General features: G+C 40.6%; 3 protein-coding genes across 11 annotated transcripts in view; all 3 read right to left on the bottom strand.

Moving 5' to 3' along the window:
* Positions 1 to 23,334, bottom strand: part of CADPS2 (Ca++-dependent secretion activator 2) — a 563,764-nt gene that overhangs the window by 361,657 nt on the left and 178,773 nt on the right. The gene's annotated exons all lie outside the window — the stretch shown is intronic.
* RNF133 (ring finger protein 133) lies at positions 16,465 to 17,903 on the bottom strand. Its single transcript, XM_011995956.1, has one exon. It carries the CDS (start codon positions 17,669 to 17,671, stop codon positions 16,541 to 16,543), a length of 1,131 nt encoding a protein of 376 aa, XP_011851346.1. The 5' UTR covers positions 17,672 to 17,903; the 3' UTR covers positions 16,465 to 16,540.
* RNF148 (ring finger protein 148) lies at positions 19,998 to 21,306 on the bottom strand. The gene has a single exon (XM_011995957.1). The coding sequence runs from the start codon at positions 21,074 to 21,076 to the stop codon at positions 20,165 to 20,167; it is 912 nt and encodes a 303-aa protein (XP_011851347.1). The 5' UTR covers positions 21,077 to 21,306; the 3' UTR covers positions 19,998 to 20,164.

The raw sequence follows: 23,334 nt of genomic DNA, 5'->3' as shown, positions 1-23,334 counted from the left end.
AGCCCTTAGACCAGGCCAGGCATGGTGGCTCATTACTGTAATCCCAGCACTTTGGGAGGCCAAGGTGGGTGGATCACCTGAGGTCAGGAGTTCGAGACCAGCCTGGACAACATGGCAAAAGCCTGTCTCTATTAGAAATACAAAAATTAGCCAGGTGTGGTGGTGCACGCCTGTAATCCCAGCTACTCAGGAAGCTCAGAATGAGAATCACTTGAACCCGAGAGGTGGAGGTTACAGTGGGCTGGGATCATGCCACTGCACTCCAGCCTGGGCGACAGAGTGAAACTGTTTCAAAAAGAAAAAGAGAAAGAAAAGGCCGGGCGCAGTGGCTAGCGCTTGTAATCCCAGCACTTTGGGAGGCCAGCGGCGGGGGAGCAGATCACGAGGTCAGGAGATCAAGACCACGGTGAAACCCCGTCTCTACTAAAAATACAAAAAATTAGCTGGGCGTGGTGGCGGGCGCCTGTAGTCCCAGCTACTTAGGAGGCTGAGGCAGGAGAATGGCGTGAACTTGGGAGGCAGAGTTTGCAGTGAGCTGAGATCGTGCCACTGTGCTCCAGCCTGGGCAACAGAGTAAGACTCTGTCTCAAAATAAATAAATAAATACATCTAAAAAATAAAAATAAAAATAAAGCCCTTAGACCAAATATGAAGTCCTTCTTACATCCTGTTGTAAGAACTGAGATGAGTCTATACCCAAATGAACACAAATGGGATTTGAAAAGTATAAAGCTTTTATTGGAAAAAAATATATACACATGATATTACCATGATCTTATCAATATTACGAAGTTGTTCTAAAGCTTTTTTCTAATATCAGCTAATAGCAGATCTTTGAGTCTTTCTTCTAAATGCTTAGTTTAAATTTCCCTAAGCCTATAGCAAATACTCCTTAACCTTGTACTTATGAGACTGAAAGTGAAGATTTACCAAGCCACTTGTACAAACACAAAGATCACTGCACCCTACCTGGGCTTCCAATCTGTCTGACACTGTGCAACAAAGACTGAGACCCTAAGGTGGAAGAAAAATCATGTTATTCATCATAAAAAAGGGAGCAATGGAATGGCAAATATGAATTTCTAGAGAAAAGCTTCTATACGTAGCCACAAAGTCAAAGAAGATACCAGCTTTCCATGCCATATCTTCAGCCTAAGCCATCTCTTTTGCCTTCATTCAGTATGTTTCATGGTGTGACAGAAAAGTCTGAATGTTACTAGGTTGGGCTATCTTCTTACATCTATTCTACAAAGAAAATGCTTTTCTTATTTTGCCCTCACTGTAATAATACAGAAAATAAATCTTCAAAATTTAGTGTATTGCTTTTGAAGCCTCATAATATATCTAATGTTGAATAAATCCTTAATGTATGTTTACTATCTGGAAAGAAAAAATGTGTTCCCCTGCTGTTTTACAGCTTTACAGTATTCCAACTTCAATTATAGAATTCAATTCACCTCATCCTTACTTCTGTGCTACTCTCCACTCATCAGTTGGGAAATAATGTAACAAACCTGAGAGGGCATCAGGAGACCTGAGAGTTCAAGGTGTGACACAAGCTAAGAGACTCTGAACCATTTTGGGTCAGTTTCCTCAGCAGTGGAATACAGGTAATCTTGAGATGGGATAATTCCCTTGACCTTGATCCCCTTCTTGGGTGGGAACTCAGTGGCCTTTTTCACTCAGTCTGTTACTGGCCACTCCTCACGAGACATAACATGCAAGCAACCAAGTGTAGGGACTGGAACAAACGATCGCTGGAACGGCCAGTCGCTCCTCTCTTGAGGGAGCGGGCTCTCTGTGGGCTCTGGAGCATCTCCCAGCCCCTGCCCTCTTGGTTCTTGTCTGGCGTCCAGGAAGAATCAGGTCACATGAACAGACTGAAGGGTAGCGTATGTGTATGATTTTATTTGGTGATGGAAGTGGCTCTTGGCAGGATGAGAGTTGGAAAGGGGATAGTATAGGAAGAAGGTGATCTTTCCCTGAAGCCACGCCGTCTTAAGTTAGCCACATCCGTCTGTAGTCTCTGATGCTCAGTTGCTGCTTCTCAGCTTACTGCTCAGCCACTTGTATCCTTGATGCTCAGTAGCTTGTGTGTTGCTCTGCCAGTTGAAGTCTTTTTAAGGGCACAGGATAGAGGTGTGGCAGGCCAAAATGGCAACATTTGGGTGGGAAAACTAAGAAAAACGGGGTCAGTTGTTTTCTCTTACAGCCACCATTCCAGGCTTAAGGATGGAGGTTTAGCTGGCAGCCCAGTGGTTCTGTATTAATATCACTTTTGAAAAGACTTTTTATTTAGTAACAGTTTTATATATTATGGGGCGCAACGTGATGTTTTGATATGTGCTTACAATGTGGAATGATACAACACATTTTTTTAGTACTACCTAATATAGTGAAATAAATTTTAAAATCACTGTTAGTTGAAATGTTATCCGTGGACCAATGACAGTACCCAGACTGTTACCTGTCCCTCAGCAAGTACAGACGGCAGTCCTCTAATAAGGTTGCTTTGATATAATGTTAATGAAGAAAAAAAACAGATTCCTAGTTGGGGCTACGGTCTGTGTGGAGTTGGCATGTTCTCCCCAAGTATGCATGGGTTTCCTCCAGGTACTTCAGTTTCCTCCCACATCGCAAAGACATGTATGTGAGGTTCACTGTGTCTACATTGTCCCGGTGTGAGTTAGTGTGGGGGTGTGTGTGAGTGTGCCTTGCGATGGGAAGGCATCCTGTCCAGGTTGGTGCTTGCCTTGTACTCTGAGTTGCTGGGTTCTGACCACCTGTGACCCTGAACTAAAATAAGTGGATAAATAATTGTCTTGTTTTTATTTATCTTTATTAAATGTGTATATAGCTCACATTTATTTCCATGCTTATTATTAGAAGTGTTTTGGTTTTTGTTTAGAAGTTTGGTGACATTTTTGTGACTAGAAATAGGCTGTAGGAACTTGACTCTTATTTATATCAATCAGCCTATGGTTAAATCAATTTCATTACAAGTCATTTCACTTAAAAAATCACAGTTTCTGAGAATCTATCAACTATGTTAAGTGAGGACTGTGAGAACTTACTGTACAGGGAGCATAGTTTTTTAGAAACTTCTGAATTGATATGACATTGCCATAGCATCCAAAAGCACGATTTTCCCCCAATATTTTATTATAAAAATGTTTAAACATATAGAAAAGTTGAAAAAAGTTTGAAGCATATATATATATACACACCTACTACCTAGATTCTACAGTTAACATTTTATTCCATTCGTTCTTTCACATATCGACCCAATCCTTCATCAATTCAAATTATTTTGTTATGCATTTTAGAATAAATCAAACACGATTTCATATTTTATAAAATATTCCATAATTGATGAGAAATCAATAAATACTAGTCCTTTGCTGCTGATAAAATATCTCAAAAAAACTTTTCTTTGAGAAGATGGGTGATATGCGAATGTTAACAGGGAAGTTGGGAGGAAAGAGATTTCTAAAAGCCAAACCATTACATGTTCCACAATACTACCAAGACACCAGAGAATGAGTTGCTACCCTCTCAAACTCTAGGTTTACAAAACATAAATCTTAAGGATAGCAAGTTATTTACTCTTAATAATCCAAGGGCCTGCTGCAGAGAAATGAAGTTCCAAAGTAAAAATGAAAAAAAAAAGATGTCTGGAAAGTAAATCAATTTTAAAAGCAAATATTCTATTAAGTTAAAGCAAAATGAACTCAAAACTTGTTAACTAAATTTCCCTGGCATACAGTGGCTCTCAATAAATATTTGTTGAATGGATTTTATCGTTTATACTTTGTAGTTGTTTATTTTTTAACAGATGGCAACTACACGTGGAATAGCAATGTTACTGCTTTTTAATCCCAGAATCTGATTCTTGGGATTGTGAGTGACCCAAAGGTATAAATCCGATCACTCTTCTAAAGCTTGAATTCCCTCACCATCACCACCACTAAAATGACATCCAAACAATATCAAACTCCTTTAAGGAAGAGAAACTAGGCTCTCTGAAGGCAATAACCTGTCTACAGGCAGGACCACCATCTGGAAAGTTGTTTCCAGGTGGCAATGCTCTCCCGGTAGCTATCATTTCTCTTATTGCATGCTAATCCCTGCAAAAACAAAGAAAATCTAAATTCTTTGCAAGCCCATTCTTCAAGTGTTTGATGGCAGCTAACACTGTCTTCTGTCTTGCAGGTTAAACGTTCCTGACATTTCTCAGATGACAAGACCCACTTACTATCCTACTGGCTCTCCTGAACACTAGTTTCACTTTTTCTGCACAGGTTATAGATTAAGGCCTTCATTCATTATTTTCAGGTCTTTGTTCAGCTCTTTATCTTCTTGGTGACGTTTCTACTTAAAGCTGCATCTCTGCCTTTTGTAGCTCCCTATTCTGTTTTCTATTTTTCTCCACAGCACTTATAACTATGTAGGCACATGACATTTATTGTATTTTCTTCCCACTAACAAGTAAGCTCCATGATGGCAGGCATTTTATATGGTTCACCACTGTATCTCCAGGGCAATCAATATTTGTTGAATGAATCAACAAACCTGCCATATGGTTAATAGCTCACAATCCAGGAGGAAGACAGTAATTCATTGTAGTTAGAGAAGCAATGCTATTAAAGCAGAAGAAGATGCCACAAACCTTTGGAGGGCCTACATACACTCCCAATGCCTTACATTGAACTTATTTTCATCTACGTTATTATGGAAGCTAAACTAAGTTCCCACCAGTATTTGTGAAGCTGGTTTTATGGACCCGAACCTAGAAATTTACATGACTCCCTTCTGAATTTCACCTGTGGTCCACTTTTTTAGTATATTGATATCAGACCTTTAGTGAATATAATAGAATTAACTATTCTCTTCCAGTGTGGACTGTCCAACATTGTTCATACTTTTCAGTTTTTTCTATCCATTTATAAATTGCAAATTATCTAAAATCTATTAGTTTTCTCACAACTCCCTTGACAGTTGTGATAGTGTTAGTGCATAGAGAAACCAGTAGTGGGAGAGGAAAGGATTTCTATGCACAGTCATGCAGAAGTCAGAAACCTATTGTACATGTGAAATATGCCTAAATGTATCTTGTATTAATGTAGTAATAGCAACTACTGAGACTTTTAATGATACTATTTTTATTACAAGTGTGATGCATCATTGCTGAAAATGAACTATCTGATCTAAATGAGGTTCTTAAACTTGAGTATACATTAGAATCAGCTGGAGGACTTGGTGAACCAGATTGCTGCCCCCTCCTCAAGTTTCTGACTCTGTAAACTCTGCAGTCAGCCTAAGAATTTGCATTTCTAACAAGTTCCCAGGTGATGCTGATGCTGCTCTAAGATGCTTTTCCCTGGGGACAGAAAATGAATGCAGGTGGTCTGATGTAAAAGGCATGTTCTTTGTGAAAAGTAACTGTGCTCTGCGCTGCTCCCCACCCTGACAGAGTCTCGTTCTGCCAGGCTGGAGTGCAGTGGCACAATCTCAGCTCACGGCAACCTCCGGCTCCCAGGTTCAAGCAATTCTCATGCCTCAGCTTCCCGAGTACCTGGGATTACAGGAATATGTCACCACACCCAGCTAACTTTTGTATTTTTAGTAGGGACGGGGTTTTACCATGTTGGCCAGGCTGATCTCAAACTCCTGGCCTCGGGTCATCTGCCCGCCTCAGCTTCCCAAAGTGCTGGGATTACAGGGGTGAGCCACCACACCTGGCCTAACTATGCTTTTTAAGCTTAAACTTTTAAAAAGGATTGATATCAATTATTAGGATAATTACACAATTTTTTTACCCCTTTTGAACTTCATCAGAAAGGCAGCCTACATCAAAACCCTTCAAAATAAATACTTTTTACACAATAGAGCTACCAGCTCCAGTATCAATACTTCCTAAATGGAAGGATCCATTCCTATAGCTCAATATTTCTTTTAACTCAAGTCAGATATACCCTGGCCACACCTTCACCCTCACATAACTCCTTTTTCTTTCCTAATTATGTTGAGATCACATAAGGTATCATTCAACCACCCTCCAGTTAGCACTCTCAATGCCTTTAGCTGGGTTTTTTCTTCCACTGTTCATTTCTCTAAGCCCTTAAAGCTGGACTCAACCTAATGCTTTGTCCTTTACTTAAAAATTAGTGTTTCAAGCTAACTGCAGGGTAGTGGTTAAGACCATGAGCTGTGGAACCAGAACAAGTTCAAACACAGATTCTGTGTCACATACCAGCTATTTAACTTTGGGCAAGTTACTTAGCCTCTCTGGGTCTCCATTTCTTTATCTCAAGAATGAGGATACCAATAATGCCTATCTCATTGCATTACTGTTAAGGATTAAATGAGATTCTACCCTTTAAGGGAATATAGCAACACCTGTGTATTATAGCGGTGATTATTACCATCCCTCCCTCGATTCCTATCACACTTGCCAGCTTTACTCAGCCTGCTAAGCATTCTTGGGAGACAAAAGTGTCTTATAGTACATAGAGATACTACAAATTCAGGGGGCCCAAAATAGTAACACTGAAATTTACATAATAGTAAAATCACCACTAATATAAATGTCATTGGTGGTTAAATTAGTTTGTTAATAAATCACAAGTTAGTACTTACATGTATCAAGCCTTTTGTTAAGTTTTTACATTTATCTCATTTAATTAGTCTAAGTATAGACCTATATTTCCAGCTATGCCATGAACATCACCCAGAACTTCTATGACATATTCGAAATCTGTACTCTTCTACTCCAAACTTGCTTCACCTCATTGTTATTTTCCGTCTCACTGAATGGCATTATTATAACATAGTGGTCCAAGCCAGAAAGCAGGGAGTCATCCTTAACTCTTCACTCTTCCTCTACTCCCCCGACCCATACCCACCTCTTCTGTATCTGTGGTGTGTTGGTAAATTGGAGATGAACTGAAGATAAAGGTTATGGATGCAGAGAGGTTTTAAAATCAGTGTTACCCTGGTCATGGAACAATGAAGTAGAAAATTCACACCAGCAAGTGAAATCAAAGAACATATTATCTTGTAGGCGACCCATCCGATTCACTTGCCACTGCCTTCATTCATATTTTCACCTTATCACTCCTGGATCATTGCAACAGCCTTCTAAGTTCCATATGTTAGGTTCAAGGTCAGGTTCTAACCCATGCCGAGGTCTGGAGGGAGTGGGTGGATGAGTGGCAAATAGCTGAAAGAAAACTCAGGGAGACATACGTAGGTGAAATATGGCTTTATTCAGAAGCTCCCTCAGCAGCAGCTCTCTTAGAGTGTCCACTCTGTCTCAGCTGTTTGAGCTGGCAGCTCCCACACACAGCTGTGCTGCTGGTTCTCCCTTGCCTTCAGGGTCAGCAGCTTAACTTTCTCTCTCTGGGCACGAGACTGCCAATATAGTGTCGGCAGGGCAATGATACCTTTTATAAACAATAGTGGTTTAGAGCCAAATGATGAGCCTTCCCATTTTATGGCTACATGGTTGTGATAACAGGTGGAATTATACACCTGTGCTCTAAACTCGTTGAGTCACTCAGCCTATCCTTGACAAAAGCACAGTCATGTTCCTTACACTCCACCCCCTAGGCCGAGGGAGACATAGGCCTTGGATACACAGGTTATACACATAAGCTTTGGTACCTAGGCTTGATATATACACAGAGGCTTTATACATAAGTTTTGGGTACATAGGTTTGATATGCAGGCTTGGCAGTCTGGCATACTAAGGCTTACATTCCACCCCCTAGGCTGAGGGAGTCCTTTTGGTGAGCACCGGTGCACACAGGGCTGCACCTTGGACCCAGAAGCCACAGCAACAATATAAGCAGCAACAACTTACTACTAATATTCCTGCTACGCTACCCAGGATTATTAGAGCCCAATGTAGGCCAGAGCCCAGAGATGCCCACCATCTCTGCCAGGGGTCATCAGCAAGGCGCTCAATCACCTCAACCTCCTGGGACACCCCTTATAAAGCTGTCACTATGTTCTGGTGGTTGTCAGGGACGAATTTTCAACATTGTGTCCCTACAAGGGCACAAGTGCCACCTTGAGCAGTGTAGCTATGTCTAAGGCCATCTGGTTTTGTAGCACCATCTTCCTGATCTGATTAACTTCATCAATTAACAAAAGGAGGGCAACTCAGATGTAATTCAGGGCCCGAGCTGTGTGCTCTGCAAGGGCTGTAACTTGCATTTCTACAGTAATGACACCTGCTCCAGGAATAGTTATTGCTGAGGGATAGAACCACCAGGGGGCCCACTGCACTCACAAAAACTGGAAACGCAGCGCCCTCTAGTTATGTAGGTGACCAGGCAATGTGGGAAGCACAGTGGCAGGCACATAGGGCCACCCTCAGGTACAGTCCAATTGGCTGGCAGATATGGCCATCCTGTGCCCTCACAGATCCATTAACTCACAGGGGACACAAAGTCCATTGGGGCCCAGCCTTGGTAAGGCCGCTTATTCCACCAAACCCTTGGTGTAGTGACCATGTTATGTTTGCACAAACCTCAGCAGGCAACCATCCCACGGTGACTTTACCCGAGTGCTGCTCTATACATCGTGGTATCCGCAATGCGGACACCACGTGTTCTCCCATTAGCCAGCTCCATCCATCATAGATGCTAGAGTCAGCCAGGGGGCAGGCTTGCCATGGGTTTTGCGATGCCTCCTATTCAAAGCTTGATGTGTTGCATCCCACCCACTGTTCATGAGGCCCCGAGTTTCTAGCCATGTGCAGTTCTGCACGGAAGCTGCATGCACGTGCCAGGGCAAGCCATCCGCAGCTGCTGCCGGAAGAGCAGTGCAGATCCAACAGTTGAGACATTGGTCACCTAAGGAAGATGTGGGCCCAGTCCACAATGCTATTGGAGCATGCCAGCTTACAGCTGAAACGACAAAGCAAGCACGGATACTAACCAGGGTAAATCACGTCCCTCAGGCAAAATACAAGTCAACTTTTCATCTCTGGATAACAATGCAGCTGCCAAGGGCTTCTGCCCTGGGTGATGATGTTACACCTCATCAGCTTTCTATGGTTCCCTTGGGTCCTGAACCCATGCCAAAGTTACAGGGAAGTTTATGATAGGCCACATACACAGTACATATGTTCCCTGGAGGGTTCCCTCCCTGGCCGTTTCCCTCCCCTACAAATGGCTAATTGTGGAGGTCACACATTAAATACCCAAGGAGTAACATGTAAGTTATACTGCAGACCCTTCCCCATAAGGGGCCACAATCACCAACCATCTGCAATGGCAGGCTTGAAAGGTCCATGGCTGACACCAGGTTTTGTCTCCCTACTTTTGGGGGTATTGAGGCAGGTAATAACAGATTATCTTTCATCCCCGTAACTGATTGGAGAAGGTCATCCTTCCTCTCATAGATCCAGCCACGTGGCCTGGTCTTACATGGGTTGGTGACTAGCTAATTCTGTAACTTTCACATAATTAACCAAAAGGTTAAGCCTTGATAAACTACCCAGCTACAGCTGATTACTGTAGGTGTCACCTTCTTGGTGATCACCATCCACATTGCTCTGAGTTTAGCTCATTAGCTACTTTGCCCACACTTGGTATCAAACCATACAGTGTCAGTAGAATGGCTGGACTGTGACAACAGTCCAGGCAGCAGTAGCACCTCAACTAGACCTATTTGTGTACCATGCCCCATTAGGAACGGGGGGATACCCTTCCTTACAGTGAAGGTTCAGAGTCTAGGTGTGCCTCAGGCCCCATGGCCTTATCTTGCATTAGGACTACAGGTCCCAAGACTTCTTGTAACTCTGCTGCTAAGGGACTTGTACTTAGCATACTCCGCTGCTCTAAGCAGGCGCTTCACTTCACTAAAGTGGATGTCTGCACCATCCCTCTCTGAGGAGTCATTACCCATGAATGCATCCATCCCGCTATCATGTAAGTCGTCCGCATGATGACCGTAACCTGTTCTACCACACTCTTATGAGCCTAAGGGGCAGCATATGTAGTTACTGACTGATTTCCCAGTCCAGGGGATCATTACCCATGAATGTACCCATCCGCTATTACTAATTGCTTCTGTATGAATGAACACTGGAGCTTAGCTCCTTTCCACAGCTAGGACTAAAAGCCTGTTGGCACTTCCAAGGTCTCCATGCACTGCTATAGGCCCTAACCAACAATATTTGTGGTCACATGCACGTTCGGTTTAAATGGGCACCCCTAGACAACTACCCATAAGGCTTGTGCCTACTGAAGAGCCTGCTTGACTGTGTAAGCCTCACCATTCAGCCCCAGGCAAGGTGGGCGTTGCCACTTCTAATCTGCAAGAGAATCAGAGGTTCGGGTAACATCATCAACAAGATCATGACATATGATGGGGCTATGCATATAGTCCTGCAGCGACACTGTGAAAGTCCACTGTCACCCTCCCATGACGGCAGACTATTCCTGGCTCTCTGGAGCAATGCTGATTAAGAGGAATGCATTGGTCAGGTCCACCACACAGTGGCACCATCCCAATTCTATTGTCAAGCAGTCCAGCAAGTCTGTGACAGACGGCACAGCTGCCAAGCCGTGCAAAACATCCACCCCCAGAATGTCCCCAGGCATGGGAGAGATGTACACAGTGCATAAGCAGAGCGTCAAGTGGCCAATGCCAAGGTGCAGACACAAGTTCCACTTTCACTGACTGGTCTTCACAACCATTGATAAATGCAGCCCTGCCGGAAACTTATCCGGGTTCAGGGACTAGTGGATTGCCAAGTCTGCATATGGCTGGTTGTATGGTGCCACCCAAGCCAGGCATCTTGGCCAGTCTCTTATCAAACAGAAAAGGCTCAGCACTTCCACCTGACTGCAGCAGGCAATCTGTGAACTGGAACACTCGGGCAGGACCAGGTTGCACAGCAACCTCCTTCTCCTGAATAACTTGCACTAAGTCTGTACATGACTGCCGACATTACTTGCTTGACTCCAGCAACATAGCGGGGTTGCAGGCACCATATGAAATGTGTTCCACCATGGTGGTGGGGTGAGGGTCCCTAGGTTCACCCTTGGGGCCCAACAGCTGCTCATGCTATATTTTCTGGTGGATCACTGGGCGAACCTGCAACAGAGGTTCTTTCTCCCTGTGCTGCATCCCACAGGGACTAGGCATGCAATTCCTACAGCACAGTTACAAATGCCCATGTGACTCTGTCAGCAAAGGAATGCTTTTCCTCAGTGTTGTGCACTTCCAGGTGCTTCAGTACCTTCTCCACACTCGTGGGAGACCCGTCTACAGTTTTCCATGTTTCCACTGGGGCCCATTCAGGCAGCACCGCTGCCACTGGGTACCACAGCCCATGATGCGGCCACATAGCCGACCCGAGAACCCTCAGAACTGAAGATCCACTCACCTCATCCGGCCAACTATGCCACTTGTCAGGTTCATGAGTACACCAAATGTCATGGCCAGGGTCCAGCCCCTGCTGAGGTCCGAGGGGAGTGGGTGGATTGGAATATAGCTGAAAGAACACTCGGGGCCATAAGCAGGTGAAATATAGTTTTATTCAGCAGCTTTCCTATCAACAGCTCTCACTGTTGTCTCTGTCTCAGCTGTTTGTGCTGGCTGCTCCCATGCACAGCTGCATGGCCAGCTCTCCACTGCCTTCAGGGTCAGCAGCTTAACTCTTTCTCGGGGCAGAAGTGTGCCTATACAGTGTCATCAGGGCAATTATACCTTTTACAGACAACAGTAGCTTAGAGCCAAATGATAAACCTTCCCATGTTATGGCCACATGGCTGTGATAACAGGTGGAGTTAAACGCCTGCACTCTAAACTTGCTGAGTCACTCTGGATGTTTACCTCAGCCTATCCTTGACCAAAGCACAGCCATGTTCCTTACACTGTGTCTTCAAGTTTCTTAACCAAAATTCCAAGTGACACTCAAAGCTCCTTTATAAAAAACTGTTAACACTATTCTCTCCACTAGAATGTCCTTCTTTCCACCAAGTAGATTTCCATTTTAAATATCATTTCCTTCTTTAAGTGTTCCCTAATTATTATTCCAGTTGAAATTCTTCCCTTCATATCGCCACAGGCCTTTATCAATTCCTCTCCATGAGGAATAGACATTTAACACTTTCTACCTTGATATTTTGATTTCCACCAAGACACTTTCAGTAAAGTGAAAAAAAGTCAAACTTAACAGAGGGTAAAATTTGGGACCTGATTAAAGGCTCTTTGGAACAGTCCTCTGGCAGTGGTTCTCAGTCTTGTGTGCACGTTGGAATCCCCTGGGCAACTTCAAAAACTACCAATGCCTGGGTCCCAGCCCAGATGTCATGAATGCATCCTGAACATTGAGACTTTGAAAAGCTCTCCAGGTGATTCTGATGTGCAGCCAAGGCTTTGAAGTACTACTCTATGGGGACTATAAAAGGGAGTAAGAGGCTGGGCGCAGTGGCTCATGCCTGTAATCCTAGCACTTTGGGAGGCTGAGGTGGGCAGACTGCCTGAGCTCAGGAGTTCAAGACAGGCCTGGGCAACAATGGCAAAACCCCAACTCTATTAAAAATACAAAAAAAAAAAAAAAAATTAGCTGGGAGTGGTGGTGTGTACCTGTAATCGGTACTTAGGAGGCTGAGGAAGGAGAAGATTACTTGAACTTAGGAGGTCGAGTTTGCAGTGAGCCAAGATCGCGCCACTGCACTCCAGCCTGGGTGACAGAGCGAGAGTACTGTCTCAAAAAAATAAGAGTTAAGAGATTACTAAAGGATTTTTAAACAGAAGCAAAGATCTGGTTGACATCAGATAATAATAAATATTACAACTTGAGCAACAGTTGGCTGTTTAGAAGTATTAAAAGCAGATGTAGGAATGATTCAGGGAAGGCAAATGATATTGTAGGAAAGTGTAGGAGGCAAGGAATTTGGTGGCACCTGGTAAAACTAAAATGACTTACAATTGGTTCTAGGCTGAAGTTGGAAGAGATGGACTGGGAAGAGAGGGACAACAGTTAAGGGAAACTGCTTGGAATGAGAACCAAGAACAAGCCTGAAGAAGTAATGGAGATGAGCAGTCAAGCAAATGCAGAGGGAATTCTGAAAAAGATGCTGTAAGTTGTTAAGTTTTCAAAGATGAGAGAACATGATGTGTGGCAACAACAGTGTGTTGCTAAACTGGACATGTGTAGAGGATTTTTGAGATCAGAGTCACTCTGTTCATCAACAGTGATGAAAAGTATGCATGGCAGCATCTAAAAATCATCAAAGGACACAGTAACTTGGAGATCTGATAAAGATGCTGCCATAATTGTGAAGAAAGCGGTTAGAAGCTATGATGTGGCTATGAAAAGGGGAGGTGACAAATTGTGATAGAATAACACTTACTGGTAGCAAAGAGATCATTGCTTTTTCTAAAGTACACTCCCTTTCCCCCACCTATAAAACGAAGTATGTATTTAAAGATATTTCTGTGCTGGAAAATATATGAATTTATAACCTTTATTTTTCAGCATTAAGAACTAAATATTTAAAAATACAGTTAAGCACAAAGCCAAAAAATCAAATGTGTTTTTAAAATACAAAAACAGGTGCTTATAGTAAATGATGGAGTGGGAGGATAGAACTGGCATGAGAAGGACTCCTTCACAGTACCAGCATGTGAAGATTTCTCTGCTTGCTTCAGTGCCTTCCCAAACGCTGATCTTTCCCCCAGTTGACACCTGTGTGCTGCTTCAAAACCCATTAAATGTGGTAAAGGAGTGTAAATCCCATCAGAAAAGCCAGATCCCTGGCTCACTAAATCCTTTGAAAGGCTCACGCTAGTGCAAATAAATAGCTGACTAACATTCTCTGCAGGACAATTGCATTATAATAATTCTATAGTAAGAGATAGGGATATTATCAATGTAGTGTGTCCTATAACAAGAGATACTGTATAGATGGAGTAAGTCATTTCACCTATAGCACCATCTGATAAGAGTTGAAGTGGATATTTTTCACTGTAGTAGAATATTAAACGTAATTTATCTAAGGAGTGAATAAAAAAGCAAGCTTGATTCTTACAAGGAACATAAACTCCCTTCTGGAGTTCATATTATTAATCCCATGTCATTATGACAAGAGATGTTTGCATCACTAGGTACAAGAGAAAATGGTATATAGCCCACAGAATAAGTGAAAATCTATTATAATGAATAACATTTGATATAGCAGTGCTATTTCCAAGTTCTATTTAGTAAACCCAGAATGAAAGTGGTTTATTGATCTGTTTACAACATTCTAAACACTAAGATTAAAACTATTTTGTTCTGACAAAAAAGAAACAGCTATGTAAAGCACTTAGTCCTCTACCTGGCACATGGTAGCCACTCAGCAGACAGTTTCCATTTTCACTGACTTGACCCTTTCCCTCCCACTCCAAATATAGATTCCAACCACCCTTTAAAGAACTTCCATAGAAAATTCTCAAACAAGCACACTGTGTTAAATGTTAAATGTCCACATTAACAAAGGTTATATTATAGAAGTATGCACATGGGAGTGTGCATTTTCTTATACATGGGAGTAACTCAGGTCTTAGATTGACAATGATGAACAAAGGAAAAGGAGGAGAAAAAAGAAAAGGAAAAACCAACAACGATGTGGAGGGAGAATGAAGAACACAATGGCACTGTCAGTGTGAATAGCAAACAAATTCTTGAACTGCCAGATGTCATGGAACAAGTACCCCACACAAGAGTACACAGAGCTGCAGTGACCCTGCAACTCTATGTTCAGGGACTGCCAACACTACAGATGCATTCGTTGTCATAGCTCTAGTGATTTTCTTGGACAAATGGTATAAATCACTTTAGCCACTCCACCCCCATCCGCTGCTATCCTGTAGTGGCAGAAACACTAACAGTGGCCAAAGAATGAGAATTTATCCTGATTAGGAGCTGATCCTTTTAGGGGCAGCTGTCATGGGGTCCTCAGTGTCCTCTCTCTTCTGTGTGGTCCCTCATCCCTCAGGAAATGACTTTACTCTTCCAGGGTAAGCTTGAAATAACACTTAGTGTTCCTGCTAAATCCTCCAGTAGTCCTGGTGCTATGCAGTTCTTTCAAAGAACAGCTCTTGTGATTAACACAAAAGTCTCTAAAGTTGCATGTTAAAAAGCCTTTGTGTACCAAGCAAGGCATGGCTCACAACTGGTCATTTGCCCAGTTTTTGCCCCGATTCTTCCTGGTCTTAGATTAGTGCCTCTCCTCCTTTAGTCTTCCATGGGGTGGCAGTTATAGCCAACTACTACCCTTCTACCTGTGTCTAAATTCCAGTATTGTTAACACTGAGCAACTCCTAACATTCCTCTTCACTAGGTCACCCTCCAAGGTTGCCCAATAATTCAAATCCCAGTGTTAGCCTTACAGAGTTCAAAGCTGCTCATTAAAATTATGCATGCTGAACTATAATCATGAATTCTGGACTAAAATTATAATTTAATATTTTTTCAAAGTAATTTAGAGTGAAAAATTTCAGAATTTTCTGTTATTTTGTATAATTGAGAAAAACAGTTAAGTTTTTCAAATTAACACATAATAGTTGCATTACAGCAAAGATATTTATCATTATTTATTCACTTATTCACTCATTCCTTCAAAAATACTTGAGTGCCAGGCACTCTGCTGGACCCTGAGAATATAGTGAACAAAAGAAACATGATCACATCATAATAACAATTTCTATACTGTATCACTTCTCTCAAGAATAGTCTGGCATAGGTTAAACATTTTATTTAAGAAACTAAACTGGGGAGTGGGGAGAAACACATGGGAAGTAAATATGCCATGACTAAGTATCAAAGTCGTTCTATGTTTTATGACCATGTAACGATTATTATAAGTAACACTGGACACTAAAATATTTGCTGTTCACTTAAAGAGTGCTAGTATTTTAAAATTTCACTACACAGATGTATATCACAAAAAAGTACTAATTGCTTGAACAGAACTAATTATCAAGAGTAAGAGTTATAAAATTTTGTAAAATGTTCATGCCAAGAATGCAAAAAAAAAAAAAAAAACAGCACAATGACCTCACAACTAAGACATACTATAAATATGTTATCAAAAGATAATTTTTACTCTTCCTAGCACATAAAAGATAATTTGTTTTCAAACTTAATTGATAGTTTCTGTATTAGAACAAACATACAAATATATCAGTAATATTTTTACCAAAATAGAGCCCAATATATGTACAGAAAATATTTAAGAAAACAAGTTTGTCCTTAGCTTTAACATGGATGTGTACATACAAATATACATATGTACACTCACAGGAGTAACATACACTGACAAAAAATTACACTTAGCAAAGGTCCAAAATTAAACAAAAAAATCCTGCTAGGACTTTTTTTCTGTCTTTGAGGTTTAACAAAGAATGTAGAAAATTACTGAAGTAACAAAAAATGACACAGAAAACCACACTTCAAACAGACAAACTGCTTGTCAGTATCAGGATCTGATTTCACATACAGGTTTAATACACTTCCTCAAAAGTCAGGCCATCAAGGTGAAGGATGAACATCTTCCACTACTGAATGAGGCTGGCTGTCATTATTCTGAGAAGTAGGGTTCTCCTCCACATGGATTACTTTATCTGAGGTTCCTGCAGGAGAAACTTCGTTATTTGTCTCCTCTTCACTAGGTGATAAGGTTTCACGCAGTTCACTTGACATTAGAACTTGCAAAGGTTCTGTTCCATTTTCAACATCCACTTGAATCCCCAAAACTTTAAGAATATCACATTTGCAAATGGGGCATGTCCCATGGGATAAAATCCAGGGGTCAATGCAATTCTTGTGGAAAAAATGTTTACAAGTCAGAATACGAACTATGTCATTAGGCTTATAGTGTTCAAAGCAAATTACGCAGCTATCTCCATTTGGATTTATTTCCTCATCCCCCTCTTTTACCACTCGAAGTTGGAGTTGTCCAAATGCATTCTGAAGATCTGTTGTTAATCGCTGCCATCTCCGGTTCTGAATCCTCGCTAAACAAAGTCTATGAATGTGATAAAAGATGAAATATACTAAGGTAGCAGTTGTGACAATCACAAAAGAGACCAAATAGTGATTCATCCAGATGATGTGCTTTCTCCCCACCTCAACCATGGCTGTAATGAGAACTCCCTTCTTAATTAAATTGAAAATTTCCGTGCCTTTTAAGTTACCAATCATAACCACAACGACATCTTCAAATGCCTGATGAGACATGGGGAACACCTGGTTGCCAGTTCCTGGAAAGTTATAGATGATCACTCCACTGGCTCCCTTGTCAGCTGCCACTTTAATTTTCTGTGTGAAGGTACAACCTCCCCGTTCAATAAGTGCAAGCCAGGTCTCTGAGTACTTTGATCGGCTGAAAATGGTATTGGGATTACATGCATTTTGGATTTTTCCCTCCGGTGGCACTATAACTCCTGCCACTCTCTTCAAAGTGGAGCTTCTTCCAAAGACTCCAGTCTCTCCCAACTCTGACAACACATGATTCCCAACATGAAATGATATGTTCATATAAGCCGTCCAAACAACACTTGCTCTGCAACAGTTCTGACTAACAAGCCAAAGAACACTGAACATGACAAGCCAGGAAAAGGCAGTGTTGTTTCTCCAAGTGCCAACCTTGAGTAGATGCATCTTTCCCTTCTCCGAGTGACTTAAGAACCAACCCAACAGTTCCACATCTGTTGACAATTAATTTAAAACAACAAAGAGAAAAAAATCTTCAGGATACAAATAAGATCCACTATCTTCCAGCATGCTTTTGTAAGAAATTCTTAAAGATGGCTTATGAGTTCAGAGGTCTTATTAGAGAGGAGAAAATCTTTAGATTGAAAAATAAATCCCCTCCTTTTAACTCTAGATACTGCTTACTGTTGTTTGATGTGATTATGACATGCAAGATCCAGCAGCCAATTAGATAAGAGTTTAGAGCACACTGTGAATTTATTGGCTTAAATGCTGTTATAGGTGATTTCTATGTTGTTATAAGATGGATATAAACACTGAGCTACGTATAATCATAGTAGGTAGCACATTAAACTAAAAATTAAGTCTAAAATTCATACAATGTGTGCTCCTTAAAGCCTGAAAGCACATGTAAGAATGCTATATAATTTTTTTCCCAGCAAAGGAAGGAGATATTTCCAACAAAACAGCAAGCTACAAAAAAAAAAAAAAAGGATAATTGAAAATTAGTTCTGTGACCAGATGTGAGGCAAAAGTGGTGATATCAGTGACATTATTTTTACATCAAAAAGTAAAAGTCACACTGCTAATTTTTGATTCATCACATAAACCCTTATATTGCATTTATTTAAGCTTTCTGAGACATTTGTGGCTTTTGTTTTATGGTTTTGCTGTTTTAGAGTAAGAGATCCTGCTCAGTTTACTCCTGTCTCACTTTCTCTGTCTTACATTGACTGTACAAATGTAGTAAGTCTGACAGGAGTAAAGAAAGGACTGACATCTAGGGAAGCTAATTTCTCTGCAGGCCTTGACATCTGTTATTAATCAAATAATATTTTGAAAGAGGAGGAGAAAGGGTGTCAAGGAAAAGATTAAATAAAGTCATATTGGTTTGGCACAATTCATTTTTAAAAAAACAGCTATTAAGAAAAACTTCAAAGGTGAATATTTAAAGTTAACCATTAGCAGCAATAAGTAGATGCTTTTATCAAACATTTTTGCAGAACTCAACAAATATCCCTACTAGAAGATTCCACAGGCTCTGTCCACTCTACCTATGTTTTGGCCACAATCATGTCAGTGGCACAATATGACCTCAAAGCTAAAGGATGTCATGTGGACTCACAAGCACAGTGAGTTCACAAGCAGCCATGCTGCTACTGGTACACGTTATTGGGGGTGAATCTCAGTGGGTTTTTTTCCCACCAGCTAGGAAACCGAGGCTAAAGATTCTGACCTTGAACATAAATGTCTCTGGTCTACATGTGTAGAGTGCTAGAAGTCACTTTTGGTTGGATCTCACCAGGACCAAAGGAGCTGTTACTTCTTATGAAATGTGAATCTACAACATGGTAATTTGAGGCAAGGAAGAGGAAGGAACAACAAAAACTAGTATAAAAAGAATACTGATGATATAAAACATACCCATAAAGGTTGATTTTCTCTCCCAAAGGCCATTAATCCAATTTTATTTCCATACATCCCTGCACTTTTTAAAAGGTATTACATGGTGTGTATATTCACAAAGTGACATTGAGTCAGGCATCAAAGGTTTAGCATATCATCCAGAAACAGAAATTTTCATCAATACGACAATACCTAAATCTTTCTGTCTCTCATTGTTGTATAGGTGTTTATTCATCTACTAGAAAAAAAGGAAGATGCAAAATAAGGCAAAGAATATAACATGGAAAGGCAATTGAACAAAATTTTAGCTCTGCTCTATGTTATCAAAATGCCCCAGAGAAATATTCATTACCATTTGGAGAGGAAAAGAGAAGCATTTACTAAGGACACTTCTAGAAAAGAAATCTGCTATCATAGCTGAGTCATTATGCTAGGATTTAAAGAGCTCTGGCAAACAAAGGTGAATGTTTGCAGTGTTATCCTAAATGAGGCCTATAATACTTTAGAACACTTCTCCTTACATAACTAAAGTGCTATCATCTAAAATAATTATTTAGAACACATGACCAATCCAGTGAGTAGCTTTGGAAACTAGATTTCCTGGGCATTAATAAAATTAATTAACCATGGAGAATCAGAGATATAAATTATTAGATACCAAAATTAGTCAAAATGCGGAAACAAACTACAAGAATTAGTATTAAAAAAGGAAACTTTAAAATAGCATGGCTAATTCTCTATGGCACTGTCACAATCCTAGTAACTTGAAGAAAAAAAATTGTTTTTAACATATACTAACGTTCTTATTTGGATAAGGACAAAAAGGTATAAGAATTAAAACTGATTAGAAAGACAAGAAGTTCAAATAGCTGGGCATGATATGGAGTTTTATTTTTAAAACACAAATTTCACCCTTGTTCGTACCTGGATAGAGAAGCTGAAATTTTCTCTCTACATAAAGTACGATAAGAGAATTTATCTAATCTTTGTATTTGGAAAGATCTGGTTACATCTTCAGAAAATTCTCCAGATTTCTTAAGTTTTCAGAATGTCACACTTGCACATGGGACATGTCCTATGGGCTAAAAGCCAGGGGTCAATGCATGCCTTATGGAAAAAATGTTTGCAAGTTAAAATGCGTACTACATCTTGGGGTTTGTATGTGTCAAAGCAAACAACACAGTTGTCTTCATTTGGGTCTAATTCCTCATCCCCTTCTTTGAGAATTCGCAGTTGAAGCTGGTCAATAGCTTTCTTCACATCTGCCTTTATATGACTTCGCCTCCTGGTGGAAGAATTGGGCACTCTAGGTCTCCAGACACAACATAAGTAAAGGTAGGCAATTGTGGCAGCCAGGAAGGTAAATAGAGACATGATGTAATGGCTCACCCATGGCATGTGCATTCTCCCCACTTCAATGATGACTGTCACATAGACTCCTTTCTGAATCAAGTGCAAAAGTTCCATGCCTTTCAGGTTGCCTATCATCACCGCAACTACATTTTCCGTCCCCTGGTGAGACATGGGAAATACTTTATTGCCCGTACCTTGATAGTTGTAGATGATCACCCCATTTGCTCCCTTCTCTGCTGCCACGTTGATTTTATGTGTAAAAGTACAGCCTCCACGTTCGATGAGGGCCAGCCAAGAGTCTGCCTGTTCAGGCCTGCTGAAATTGGTCAAAGGATTACAAGCATTCTGATTCCATCCTTCAGGAAGTGCTACCACACCAGACACCCTTTCCAGAGGAGAATGATTCCCGAACACTCCACTCTCTCCTAACTCTGATATGATCTTATTTCCAACCTGAAATGTTATATTCAGGTGAGCTGTCCAAATGGCTTTTCCATTTGAGTCAGGAAGGCTAAGTAGTAGAAAGATACTAAGCCTCAAAAGTCCAGATGAAAGAGAACTATGAGTCGAAGCAGTAATTCTAAGGAAGCTCATGCCTCCATTTGTCTATTTAAGAGGCAAACTTGAGAAAACAAAACAACATCAGTCGTAAAAGGACATAAAGAAGATAGCTTGTTGGCAGTAGATTACTAAAGCACATAAATGGAAAAGGTCTCCCTGGATCAAAGATATCTTGCTCCTTCCAGCATTTTTATATTTGGTAGATTATCTTTCTCATAATGAAACAAAAAAACAAGAGTTGTGATTGGTATCATGTGATTTCAAGAAAATTATGACATTCTAATGGGGAAATTGTGACATCAGAGGTAGTTAAACCAATCCAAGAGTTTATATTAGTGCATTGCATCCTGAAATCCTATTGGCCAAAAGGCTAAGCAATGAGTCAAGATATGTAACAATTTGAACAAGCTGTAAAGCAATAAATAAATTGATAATAATTTTTTAAAGCCTTGGGTTTCCTTCTTAGTTCTGGATAGAATGAAAATCTACCCAGCCATGTAAGATTTTTTTTCTAGATGTAAGGCAATGGCAAAGATAAAAATAATTCATGTATTAGTGCATGTACCCGGGCCAGTTTCCAGTTTTCATGCATGGTTCAACACTACCCAATATGGCATTATGTGGGATGGTTCAACACTACCCAATATGGCATTCTGTGGGAAGTAGGAGCAAACCATTCCCACCAACTTCCCACATTAAATGCCTATCCCACACTTAAAGATCCAACACAAAGAAAACAGTGTAAACTCATATTGTTAGCCTAATACAGTCCCATCTTCTGGTAAGAACCTACTATGTGCTAGGCAAATATTGAGAGTGGACATACATTGGAGAAGAAAATAGAAATAGCTCTACTCTTGTAAAGACTAAGGATTTTGGATGATGTCCCAAGGACAAGAGAAACACACTGTAGGGTTCTAAGCCAGGGAGGTGACAAATGTGTTTCAGAATGTTCACTTTGGTTGCTTTATTGGGAAAATGTATTGGAGAGGGAGAATAACATGAGAATGAGCTTAGGCAAAAGAAGACAGTGGCTTGGACTCGAAGTAGCAGCATAGATGTAGAGACACAGACAAAGGCTGAATAACAGATTTAGTAACTGGAAGGATAGTAGTGGGAAGAGGAAAGGATGGCCACAATGATAACAAATCACTACATTATTTTGCAAATTACAGAATCTTTACTGCTTTAAAGACGCATTATTGTTTACTTTTACCTTAAATCTTTATTCAAAGTCTGTTTCAAGGAGCCAATAAATTGGCAACACTCACTCAAATATTTATTTTAGACCATGTATAGGATTTCTTCTATGTGCTCAGCATGCCACAAAGCCCTTGGGATAGAAAAAGAAAAGACCCTATTTCCTAGTGTGCAAAATGGACACGAACATTTAATCATAGACATGATAGTTTTCTCATTTGGACAAAAGCATTTATTGTATTCCCTGGCCTATTGTATTTAATATTTGCTTTAAAAAAATAAAAAATTAGGAAACAGTCTACTTGTCCCATTCATACAATTCTATTAAAGCATGATTCAGTTCACATCTGAAGAGTGCTTGTAGGCAGACTTTTTTTCATGTTCAAATGGAGTGAATTCCTGGCTGATTCTATTAACAGTGACAAATTGAAGCCTCATTAAGACGACAGTTTAACATCGTCATATCATAGGTAATTTGTTAAATCTGTGATTATTTAACCTTTGGAAGTAGGATTACAAAATAATGTAATTCTGACTTTTTATTTTGCAGATTTTTTGTGGGTGAAGAGTTTAACCTGTAACTATATTTTGCTTCAAAACATATCTCACATCAAAAGGTTCTCTGTATGGTTGAAAGGACCAATTTGAGGAACTTAGCTAATTCATTCTATTTTTCTCATTATAATATAAAATGCTTAAGGCAATGATAGAACTGCCCTCTCTTCTGCCCTCGTCTTAGAACAAAATAGACCTATAAGAAACAATCATCTATCTCTTAAAAAGTGGTTTTCAAGTTGGGGGCAATTTTGCCTCCCAGGGGACATCTGGCTGTTTCTGGAGACATTTTTTGATTGTGACAATTAGAGAGTGTTACTAGCATCTAGTGAGTATACACCAGCGTTGCCGCTAAAACGTCTGAAAATGCACACAGTAGCTCCACACAATAAGAAATTATGTGGTCCAAAATGTCAATAGTAAGGTTAAGAAACCCTGATCTGGCCAGGCGCGGTGGCTCAAGCCTGTAATCCCAGCACTTTGGGAGGCCGAGACGGGCGGATCACGAGGTCAGGAGATCGAGACCATCCTGGCTA

The sequence above is a fragment of the Mandrillus leucophaeus genome, unplaced genomic scaffold (genome assembly GCF_000951045.1).
Source record: "Mandrillus leucophaeus isolate KB7577 unplaced genomic scaffold, Mleu.le_1.0 Scaffold5, whole genome shotgun sequence".
In the NCBI taxonomy this organism is placed as follows: Eukaryota; Metazoa; Chordata; class Mammalia; order Primates; family Cercopithecidae; genus Mandrillus; species Mandrillus leucophaeus.
Note: the sequence above shows the minus strand (reverse complement) of the source record. Positions and strands in the feature narration are given on the sequence as shown.